This window comes from Gadus macrocephalus, chromosome 7 (genome assembly GCF_031168955.1).
Source record: "Gadus macrocephalus chromosome 7, ASM3116895v1".
In the NCBI taxonomy this organism is placed as follows: Eukaryota; Metazoa; Chordata; class Actinopteri; order Gadiformes; family Gadidae; genus Gadus; species Gadus macrocephalus.
In genome coordinates, this window is record NC_082388.1 from 14,870,346 (window position 1) to 14,882,588 (window position 12,243).

The window sequence follows — 12,243 nt, forward strand, 5'->3', positions numbered from 1 at the left end:
GTTTGTGCGTGTGTGCGTGTTTGACATACCAGCACCGGGCCAGGTACATGTGCTCCTTGACAAACACCGACCCAGAGAGCAGGATGTACCAGCATGTTGCCAGACTGTCGGGGCTAAACACAGAGGAAACACATTGAAGGTGAAACTTCAAGCTACTGCAATGCAAGTGGCGCCCCTGTGTCTCCAATGAAGACACACAGCTCACCACTAGTAACTTCCTGGCACTTTCTTTTTGAGTGTATGGTAAAAGGTATAAAAGTGTAGTGTACATGTGTATATAGCAATACATCACTTTGTAAGTCTTTATTTAAAATAAAATAGGTTAGATGGTTAACAACTGGCCTGAAACAATAACATATAACAATCAAATACATTATACTGGTGATAATCTTCGGAAAAAGACATAACATTGACATAACAAATGGAAAACCAAACATGCATAACAACTGAGATTGCATCTTTCAGTGAGTAAGTGAGTGAGTGAGTGAGTGAGTAAGTGAATGATTCAAATTTAATCTGCAAACCGGGATGTTTCGGGGTTAAGAATCATGAAATCAATAGAACAGAATAGGAGTGATTGTGAGTTCGTGTCTGGAAGTATTTAGTTGACAGTAAATTACTAAGAGTCCAATTTGATTCTAGTGAGCATCATAATAAATCATCTGAATGCACGTTTCACTATTCTTCTCCCATTGCCTCACGCTCCATGTCTGCACATGATTCCCTCTCCGTCTATCCCTCTCAGTTCCCTCCTTATTTACCCTTGAACCTTACAGCAAAGGAAGTGTTTAGGTGTTGGTTAAAGACCACTGCCAAGCGGTCTCAATCATTTGAGGATGGATTCAAGCAGTTCTACCTTATTCATTTTGTTCTAGAAACACTGTGGACTGTACTGTAGTGCGGTCCCATCCCCCAGTTGTTATTCAACATGAGTGGAATCCAGAACTCAAGGTTAGGGGCTTTTGCATACAGAGATGCCCTTCTGCACACCACGGTCATAACCCTGGTTATCCTGATACGTGTGGCCTTCCCAACAGCTCAAGACAGCTTTAGCCATGTCTTCTAACCTCTCATTATAGCAGGAGCTTTCACCCACAGAACCGCCACTCCCTGGGTGCTTCTGGTTTCTGGTTGTGAACAAAGGGGAGATCAGCAGTCTCAGGAGATTCTGGAACCACATTGTTTGGTTTCTGCAGTGGTTCCACTGACCATAAATCTTAGCCCACAGGCAGCCACGCGCATCACTGTGTGGCCCTTTGCCCTAACAAGCAGATGTATCTTATAAGGGCCCACCAAGAGCTTTTACGTGTGTGTGTGTGTGTGTGTGTGTCAAAAAGTACTTACTAGAACAGGATTTGGTTGGCCTCATGCCTCTCGTATCTAGCTGAGGTACACATCGATCTGGAAGGGAGAGCAGGCAAGATGAAGGAGGAAAGGAAGTGAAGTATAACAGGGACAATGTTTGAATTAAATGGAAGTATTCAACTCGAGAAGATAGGACAACTTACATGGTTTCACACACACACACACACACACACACACACACACACACACACACACACACACACACACACACACACACACACACACACACACACACACACACACACACACACACACACACACTACCTGAGCTGGTGCTCTCGGAGATGAGAGAGAACATCCATACGGTACAGGCGGCAGTAGATGTGGTGGAGGTCCTAAAAAAGATAAATATTAATTATATTTTCTATTATTATTTCCTTTATGAATTTATTAATTTCAAAGATGACAGGGAAAAGACAAAGAACTAACTGATAAACCTCTGCTTCACAAAAAAACACAAACAATATCACATCAACTAAGAGAGACTTAGCAATGCACTGAAGGTTCGGTAACCAAAACTGAAAAAACAATTGCCGAAAAACAATTGTTTGTAATTGTTCGGTCATATTCGTGCAACGATTATGTTTTTGATGACTTGATCATATAGCTACCAGCTTGGATTGAGGCTCACGCGCTTTATATGCATCATGTCGCTAGTGATGAAGCACATGAGTGACACATAAATGGCTCTAGAAGTTGCTTATATAAAGCTAGAGGGGGGGTACATCTGCAAAGAGTAACAGCAATACCAGTTTAATTCATCACTTGAAACCCAGACATCCCAAAAAGCATGTAGAGTATGAGAAAGATTTGGCGGCAGCAGCATCAGCAAAAAATAATAAAGCAGATAGTTCCCCCTCTAAGACCCAGCACTTCCACTCCATCTGACTACGGTAAAAATTCCAGTGACAGTACCTAGGAAAAAGGCGTTGCTAAAAAAGATCATGTCATTCATTGCCTTTGACGATCAACCAATCTTGGTTGTAGAGGACGTTGGATTTCAAAGGCTTATAGAAGGTATTGGGCCTAATGCATATGGAGCACCATGCCTAGTAGACAGCTTTACTCAGACATGTGCTTACCCGAGATGCATAACTAGGGATGCAACGATTATAGATTTTGATGGTGGGATTATAGATTGAGGAGGAACCACGGTTTGACCATGGTTATTCAACAATTTATTACACAACACTACAGATGTATAAAATCACGTGAGCATTCTTTATTAGAGGTTATATTTTTTCTCCACGTTTCAATTTGATTTATTTCAAAATGATTGATCTAATTATACATGTGGTCTGAGAAAATTCTCTCTTCTATTGTTTTTTTATGTTTGTTCCCAGTTCTGAAAAATGAAAGAACATCTGTTATGCAGGCGCTATTAATCACTGCACTTCATTAGATTCCATGGTTTAGTGCTGGAAGTCTACGTCGGCGGCGGCGCTACAAGCCAATGTTTACTTGCACTGCGGGATGTAAATTAAATGTTGCATTTGATCAGATGATGGTGGTCAGTTGTTAGCAAGGGTTTTGGATACCAACTTCCAACGAAAAAATGATAGCCACCCACTCCATCAGCTACACTATTTTACACTAATATTAAAAAGTCCAGTGTAATTGATTCCTCCTTTTCTTTTCTTTTTTCGTTTGCACTTTTCAGGCATTTCTGCATTGTTTATTCGCTACACGTCATTCCTAAATAGATTCGATTTCGATTCGTAAGGTTCTGAATCGATTATTCACGATTCGATTCGATTCAATCTGCTCTTAAATAATGAAAATGGCTCAACTGTGTTACAGAAAACAAATGTACTTTTAAGTGCAGACTTGTAAATTGGACAGTTTAAACTTGAGCTGTAAACAAAACTGTCTCAAGTTTCAAAAGTGCAATTTTGAAATTAGAAAGGAATTGATTGAAAGTGTACTTGAACCACAACATTCCATAACTGCAAATTGCATTAAGGCATTGTTTATTAAAGTGCAATAATAATAATAATAATGATAACAAAAAAACCAAAAAAAAAAACGATCTCCTGCCCTATGAATCGACATTGCAAAATTTAAATGAAATCGATCCAAAGTCAATTAAATCGTTTTTTTTACCCAGCCCTAGGTGTCATCTTGAACAACACCCTGGTGATCTTCCAATCACTGCATTCTGTCGATTCACATACCGGGTGTTAATTGACAAAATGCTCTCTTTTCTCACCCCCTTTGAGCAGCTAACCAAGGAGATAAGCTCATCTGATGCATCGGTGGCAGACGTTATCCCCTTACTTGCAGCACTAAAGCGTACTGTACTTGATCCATGATATAAAGATCATTACTTGGATCTGGGGTAAAGCAGATAGATGGGAAATGATTCAGGCTGAGTTGGATTTGGGAAAGTCGCTGGGTGATGGTGTCGGTCACAGGATGAACACAGCGCAGGACACACAAATCTCGTGGAAAAGCAAGACAAAAAAGTAGATGGCATGCGTAGGATATATGATTTATGCATTGTTGAAAAAAAGGTGGAAAAGCCCTTTGGAAAAGTCTTTCCAAATGTTTCATTAGTTTAAGTTTCGGTTTCGGCCAAGAATTCTTATTTTGGTGCATCCATTCTTCAAATGTCTAACCCTCATATCTGGAAATGAATTGATCCTAGAAACACGGCAAGCTGAGAGACACACACAAACAGCAGGATCTCAGAGCGATACATAATCATCAATCACTCACACATTTAAACACAAAAACACTAAAAGAGGTTGCTCTTTCAGGGCCAGCTGTCAAAACATCAAGAGGCCACAATGCAAAGAGCATGTCAGCAGCTAACAGGAGACCTATAGCGGACGGACACACACACACACACACACACACACACACACACACACACACACACACACACACACACACACACACACACACACACACACACACACACACACACACACACACACACACACACACACACACACACACACAATGTCACATGAACCATGTCAGAAGACAGCCCAAAATAAACCCATACGTCATAGGACAACACGAGTGTGTGTGGTAAAGTGTCAACCTAGCATATACACACACAACTCTGTTTGTGTGTGTGTGGAGGCCTTAAAACAACCAAGATGGCCGTCACTGATGTGTCCCACAGTTCTTTAGAATTAATGTCTTATATTCCAGAGGCAGCTAGCTAGCACTGGATGGGAGAGGGGATGGGACCCTAGTAACCCCTGGAGAGAGAGTAAAGAGAAAGGGATCCAATGTTGAATCATTTGGAACATAAAACTCCTGACCAGTTGCATTCAATGGCATAAAATATGGATGTAGATGAGTGCTTATGCACACACACATACTGTAAATGCACATGTTAATGCTGAATACCAACATCTGTGCACACAAACATTGGAAAACCAACCTGTTATACTTGACGCAATTGTAATATACTACACACACAAACACACACAGATCTGCATCTTTTTGAGGTATTGACATCTACAAAACAGGTAATCAATAGGTCGAGACAGCCTAATAGGGATGATATCCATACAGAAGGGGGGGGAGGTCTCAGCTTTGGGGCTTCGAGCTTGTAGGCAGAGGATTGGCACTTTATTACCCCTTTCGCCCTCTCCCACCCAAGTTGAATGTTGATGTCAGACTAGCTTAATCGCCCACGTCCTTCCATTTAATGCAATGTATTATTGTCTCCATGTTCTCCCTGGGGACAGCGGCCAGGGGGTCGGTGGGTCTGGGCAGGGGATGGGGTGGCTCTCGTGTATCCCCCTCTCCCACCTTTGACCCCATGGCCCCTCTCTCTCCTGCGGCCCCATGAAGCCAGATGAGCTCATTGGTGATGAGGAGGGCGTCGTCCCAGGAGGGCTCTCCATTAGCCCATCGCCAGCTGCTCTCCGATACAGGGACACTCGCATCCAGGACACGGACTAAACTCACTAATGAACCACTAATTACTTTAAATTCATGCTCAACTATTAGGGTCGGCTACATTTAATGACAATATATGGAGATTGTAGTTTGGTTATCTCTATTGTATGACAAGTTACTCACACGTTGTGTTATGTTGTTATGTGATGAACATCGGGGTAAATGATAAAGGCATTGGCTGATATGCTAAGAATTCAGGTTAATTGTTGATATGATTTTTTTTTTTGTTAGGCTCTAACTGTGTGCGAGTGATTCCAAATGAGGGCAGTTGGCGAGCCATGACATCCATTCAATGCCAAGCGATTGTGAAGCAGCTCCTATAGCTGTATCTTGCAACTCAAAGTGCATACGGTATGCCCTCGATAGGTCGTTTTCTACAATAGTGCCAACAAATGAAAGGAAATAAAAATTCCTTTCTGTGTTTACACGACACTACGCATGTTCACAGCCTTGGAGACTGAGAGGCAGAATTATGAGAGAAAAGGGTATGTGTGTTTTAGGCAGTGTGATGATTCTGAGTTCTGAGTGCAGAGCAAGATATGGTATGGCTAAGTATGGGGTGTTTAACAGGGGTGTTTAACAGATTGAAAAAAAAAAAAAAAAAAACATTCAGTCCTGAATCAAAATGAAGTGCTCTGTTCCCGGTTGTATGATATATATAAGCCTCTAAGTCCCTGAACATGCACAGTGGCACATAAACTCAGCCAAACTTATGTATGGGTTCATTAAGGTGCACTAATGGGGAAAAATAACTAGCAAGGGCATTTTGAGTGCGCTTAATTCTGTTGTACAAAACAAAGACACCGTTATGAGAGCTGATTAACCCTGGTTTAGAATAATTGTCAATGGCTGGTCAAATGCCAAATGCCGGAATGCTGGTAAACCGCTAGAGTGGTTGAGATGAGGAAATCTCGGCTGATTTCCATCTCGAAATAGATAACGTCCCCAATAACTTTGGGTCCTAGAAAACCGTCCGAAAATACAAAATAAATAATCAATATCTTCTGAATATTCAAGATGGATCCTTAAATAGAATTTCTCGTTGTGCACCCAACCAAGGGTGTTCAGCCTTTGGTGCATGTTTTACCTGTATGTATGATTTTTTGCTTGTATGCATGTATGCAATATATGCAGTCAATGATGGCACCCACTGCATTCCAGAGCATCCCTGGAAGGAGGGATCCCCCACTCTGCGTTCCTCTTCAAGATTTCTTCCTTGTGGATTCAGGGAGATTTTTTCTTGCCCTTTTGGGGGCTTGGGTCAGGGGGGGGTCTGTCATACTAATTTGGCCTGTTAAGCCCTTTGAGACTGTAATGGTGTAAAGGGCTATGCAAATCAAATTCAATTTAATTCACACCCAACCAGGCGTTGAAGGAGGTGAAAACTCCAGTTCAACCGTTTAATTTCAATGGAGGTGCCTTTAATCTCCCACAGCGTCTGCCGGCGACTAGTTGAAACAGAATCAACTTTCGGACCAAGACAAGCCTGCGATGGTTGTATTTCATGCTGTGATGGACAATCACATAAGCCAGTGATCAGACCAAAAAACGCCCACGGAAAGAAGAACCTTGTTTACCATATAACGTTCCAGTGTTTACCGAGTTCTTTGAGGGTGGGAGAGAATGTTCAGTGTCCACCTCTGTGTTGTCCTTTCCAGAGCTGTACAGCCCTGCCATGGGGGAGTGGCTTAAGTTGACAACATGACGTCACACAAACGGGGCCGTGAAGTGACACTACCACATCGCCGCAGCAGTCTGTGCTTATTGCAGCAATGCGAGATCTGGTGTGAATCCACCCTTAAAACTGGGTCCAGTAGAATGTGTGTGGTAGTGTGTGGGGGCTGAGGAATCTACAGTACTGCTGCCCCCTACTGTTGGTGACGTGAATTCTTCCACAAACTCACACACCTGACTACAGTGGGCGACGTTCTGGGATACAAGCGAATCATGTGGACACACACACTTCACAGCTACAGGGAAATGGTCTGATATGCCTTTTTTCAGGGGAAAACAGAGAAGAAACCTAGAGGACATGGAGTTAAATCACCAATACCAACTCAATGACTAAAATAAGAAAAGAAGAGTACAACCTTTCAGTGTAAATATGAAACATGATCATTTAGCTCGAGGCATGTGGTGAAGGAGCACACAGGGGAAATCATGTTCAATGGACTAGTCAAATTAGCTCAGACAATTAGAAGGCTTTAATTCAATTCTGCTTTGAGAAAATTTCCCATCACATGTTGCATTTGGATAGCGCCTTTGTACTTCTAACCACTGTGCCCTCTTGAAGGGCTTGGACAATTAATGCAACACACACAGTCACACAGTCACACACACACACACACACACACACACACACACACACACACACACACACACACACACACACACACACACACACACACACACACACACACACACACACACACACACACACACACACACACCTCTTGCAGTCAAGTTACAAGTGTTGCCACCCAAAATAGCGTCCACACCACCCAAAATACTACCCACTACTCCGCCCCTCAGCGCTAGGGGTGTAACGGTACACTGAAGTCAAGGTTCGGTTCATACCTCGGTTCAGACACCACTGTTCGGCAAGAGTTCGGTACAATGAAGGGAAAAGAAAAAACAAAAATGCAGAAGGCAATTCTTTTTTATTGTGCATGTCTCGGGTTGTACCACCTAGTGTCATACAGTCTCTCCCCTGAGCTAGCTGCAACACCCTGAACTGTGTAATCTAAGATAGAATAGTATAGTAAATAGAAAAACAATGAGTACCCCACATCATCTCCAGACTCAATCCGTAACTTGTAAACAAAATAAGACAATCAGTTTTAAAACTGAAAAGTGCAAAGTAGGACTATACAGAATTAGCGCATTTCCACCGGAGGGTGTGGGTCATTTTGGTGTGGCTTGGTGGAGTAGTGAAGGTGCGGTTCGGCGCAGCTCAGTTACGGCTCGCGTTTCGACCGCCGACAGTACCCTTATGGCACTTTTCAAACGGAGGGTGCCGTTCGGTTCGGTTCGCCTCAGTCCGGTAGGGAGGGGGCAATATAGCCCAGCTCAGTTCCGAGGTCACGTTTCCACCACCGACAGTACCCTTATGGTAGGACGGATGTCGATCGCCGCGGCAGCTACCTAAACATCATGACATCATAGCAGCGCGACATCTTGTACCTGCTCAATAAATACAATGGAGAAGAGGAAAGCGACACATTAAACCAACAGCTACCATGGACGTCGTCCAGCAACAGTTTCGGAACATCTCCACCTCCTTGTTCGCCCAAGCTAAAGTTTTGCCCGACTTGACCATTGTCCAGAATAATACCTCACGGGTACCGTTTGTTTGTTTTTATCCCCATGTAGCCCGGAAGTGACGATTCTGTCGACAAATCAACGGAGGGCGCATGTAGCTCGAACTTGCCGGCACCCTTACAGGCATCTCAGTACCCAAACGGGAGAGTACTGGAGACGAGTGCGAAACGAGTGCGAAAGGAGTACGGCTCAGTACGGCTCACGCCCAGTTTTTGGCGGTGGAAACGCAAACCGTATCGCACCTATGAGAACTGAACCGAACCCTGCGGTGTAAATGCGCAATTATTAAACCGGATGGCCATAGCCGCAGCAGATACGTTAGCATTGTGACCTCAAAGCAGCCCGACACAGTGTAGCCTGCTAATAAATCCAAGGAAAAAGATGAACGCGCACAATGAACAGAGATCAACGATAGGAGTGGACGTCCAAGAAGGACGGCAAACTTTTGTGCGTCATTTTCTTCAATAAACGAAGCTTTCGCAGTTGTCCAGAAATACCTCGCGGATAATGTGTAATTAATGTGTAACCCCCTTGAACCGCGGAGCCGTCGCATTTACATCAGAATGAAACCCAATAAACCGCCAATGTGTGTAGGGTCCGGGAGGGTAAATTGGGGTTCTAGCTCAAGCAGGCAATTTACCTCGGGCAGTGTAAACGTGCGGACCGTGCCGCAAAAAAGGCGTGCATAAGATGGCATATTAGGCAGTCTCGCGCTGCTCAAGCGGCAAGCAGTGCGAGAGCCTGCTGCTCTGCGATCACAGGCGCAAAACTGTGGTCACGTAGATAGACCACAGTTTTGCGAGAGTGTTGCTTGTCATCTGGAAATAAATATATTATTTCATCAACATAATGTATTGTGTTTTTATTATATTATCAGTAGGCCTAAGTAACGACTCAAAATGTAAAAAATATTTATGGGAAAAATTCGGGACGATTCGGGACGGTTCAAAATGTTTTTTGGGACGTTTCCGGGACGTTTCCGGGACGTTGGTGAAAAAAAGTTAATTTTAACCCCTGGAGTGTACACATGATGTTCCCTACGTGTTACTCCCATATACCACAATGCAATGCAGTTGTTTTTTTCCGGAGGAGAAGAAGAAGCTTAATAACCGCAAGCGGCGAAAACGACTACATTTAATGATGGAGTCTCCGGCTTTCGTTTAGAAATATCAACAATTTATTTGGGATTTAACAAGAAAATGAAACATTCAAAATTAATAAGAAAAACCTTGTTCAAGGAAATGTAACATTCAACATCAATACAACCTCCAGCTTTCCTCGAGAGTGCCCGGTTTGTTTACATGATCTGGGCGCATCTGTCTGCGTCACACAAATACCCGTCGCATTTACTGACGCAAATGACGTTTAGAAATGTTCAGCGTAGTGTTCTCGTTTGTTCGTTCCCTATGTAGTGCACTATATCATGAACACTATAGGGAATAGTGAGTGAGTGAATAGGGAACGATTTCGAACACAGCTCATGTACCACAGCTGTGACCCGGAAATGGTGCAGCGGGCTGTGATGTCATTTCGCCGTGCGAGCAGACCGGTAGGTTTCGAGCCCCTCCCCTCTCCTCGCAGCAGTGAGTGAATACGGCAGGTCAGCACTACATAGTATGTTTTCCACCGGTGCCAGTTAATTTCAATTACAATTTGCGGGTTTTTTTAAGTTGAAAAAATAGCTACCACAGCGCTTTTAAAAAAAGAATAATAAAAAAAAAAGAATTAAAATATAATTATCGCCTTTTTATCGGCTACTTGAGACGATGGACGATGGAATCCATCTATCGTCGATAGAATCGACTATCGGCCCATCCCTAGTGGAAACGCACCATTAGTTGTCCCTGAAGAACTTGCGTATCTAACATTAGTTCCGCATTGCATTAATTAATTTTCATGCCAGTTTTATTTAATTTTATACCGCGTATTCTCCGTGTAAATCCATGCACCGAACCGTGACGTCCGTACCGATTCGGTTCAATACGAATACATGTACCGTTACACCTTTAGTCAGTGCCAGTCTTGAGCAGAACTTTGGCTCAAAGTGAATATATTATCAACCTATTGAACTACTCTAACCTCACGATGCATGACAGTTGGTTTATTTTATAGTCCCAAAACATGGATAAAGAGTTTTTTTATCCCAAACATACATACAATCATTTAATATCATATGTGCTAGCGTCACCTAGCTTGTAATCCTTGCTCATTGACACCCAGTCAGAAGCAGCAGAGAACCTGCCACGCCTGAGAGTAAAACACTCGTAGTAGAGCGCATGTTCAGTGGCGCCAAGTCAAAGCTCCCACCCTCTGTGACCCTGACCGGAAATTTTAATTTTGACTAGCGGCCCACAGGAATGTAGGGGCATTGGGCCAGGGGGCATGTAGCTCCGGAGGGAGAGCTGGTTGGCTGGAAGGTTGCTAGTTCGATCCCAGACTCCTCCTAGCCGAGTGTCGAGGTGTCCCTGAGCAAGACACCTCACCCTATCTGCTCCCGACAAGCTGGCTGTGGCCTTGCTGCATGGCTGACACCGAAGTCGGAGTGGGAATGTATGCATGAATGGGTGAATGTTAGGCAATATTGTAAAGCGCTTTGAGTGGCCACTGGTTCAAAAAGCGCTATATAAATGCATTCCATTTACCATTTAATATGTAATTACTCCTGGATAAATAAGCTGCTCTGTTGTGGCGCAGCATTTGGTTCCCCATCCTCACGCCCATGTTCACTCCCACACCTAGATTCCCACAATCAGGCCTTTTATTACGGCTCAAGTCACGCGAGGAAAGGCAAGGATGAAAAGGGAAGCACTGATGAAGGACACATTGAAATTAAATATGTGAAAGGTCAGGTGTGTTTTAAAATCATGTCTTCTGTCTTCTGTTCTTTTAACTTGTGATGACACTAAGTTGGAAGACATCCACAACACATTTACTAGTTGGGAAAACCGATAACTCAATCCGAGATTAGCTTTTCTTAAAAGTCCTTTTCTTAAAATTGGAGTGCCTTCCAAAGGAGTGTCTTCCCAAGGATGAAATTGTGCTTGGTAACTGCCTTTCTTGCGAGTTTTGACCAGAACCCCTCTCTGGCCTTACCCATGTCTTTGTATGATCAGGGGTTCAATCGGGCCGCAGCCCACAGCCGCCTCCGAGTAGAGCATAAACGGGATGCCAGACCGGGCCGTCAGCGTGACAGAAGAGGTTATTGTGGGCAGACGCTACAACGCATCCATTCAGAGGCCAGCAGAACAAACAGCCATGCTAACATCCTGCCCACACAGCCGGCCTTCGACATTCACATGGAGCAGTGACCGTGTCAACACTGTGCACAGCGGTAGGATAACAATGCTGTGAGCCGGGGACCATACAACGAGCGTAAGATCCAGTACGCTACTCACAGAAAAATTATCGATGCAGCCATATATCGTTGCCCTTTGTGCGATTCGAGAATCGATACACTGGCGCCAAATACGATTACATTTTATTATTTTTAAAGATAAGAAATTTGTGGGGGAAAAAAGCGTGACCCTGCAGACTATTGCCATGTAGCCTGATCTTTACAAAGAGTGATGAGGTTTAGATTACTTTATACTTTTTACTTTATACTTAAAAAAAAAAAAAAAAATGTTGCTTAGGCTA

The 12,243-nt window shown here is 43.5% G+C and overlaps 1 protein-coding gene across 7 annotated transcripts in view; it reads right to left on the reverse strand.

Annotated features, from left to right (window-relative positions):
* The window catches only part of rapgef6 (Rap guanine nucleotide exchange factor (GEF) 6), a 92,039-nt gene that overhangs the window by 70,198 nt on the left and 9,598 nt on the right, over positions 1-12,243 (reverse strand). For all 7 annotated transcript variants that reach the window (XM_060056816.1, XM_060056812.1, XM_060056815.1 and 4 more), the window contains exons 2-4: positions 1,630-1,700; positions 1,345-1,401; positions 30-113 (exon numbers count right to left, since the gene is read on the reverse strand). In XM_060056816.1, the coding sequence (XP_059912799.1) occupies positions 30-113; positions 1,345-1,401; positions 1,630-1,700 (212 nt within the window). The remainder of the gene's footprint in view (positions 1-29; positions 114-1,344; positions 1,402-1,629; positions 1,701-12,243) is intronic.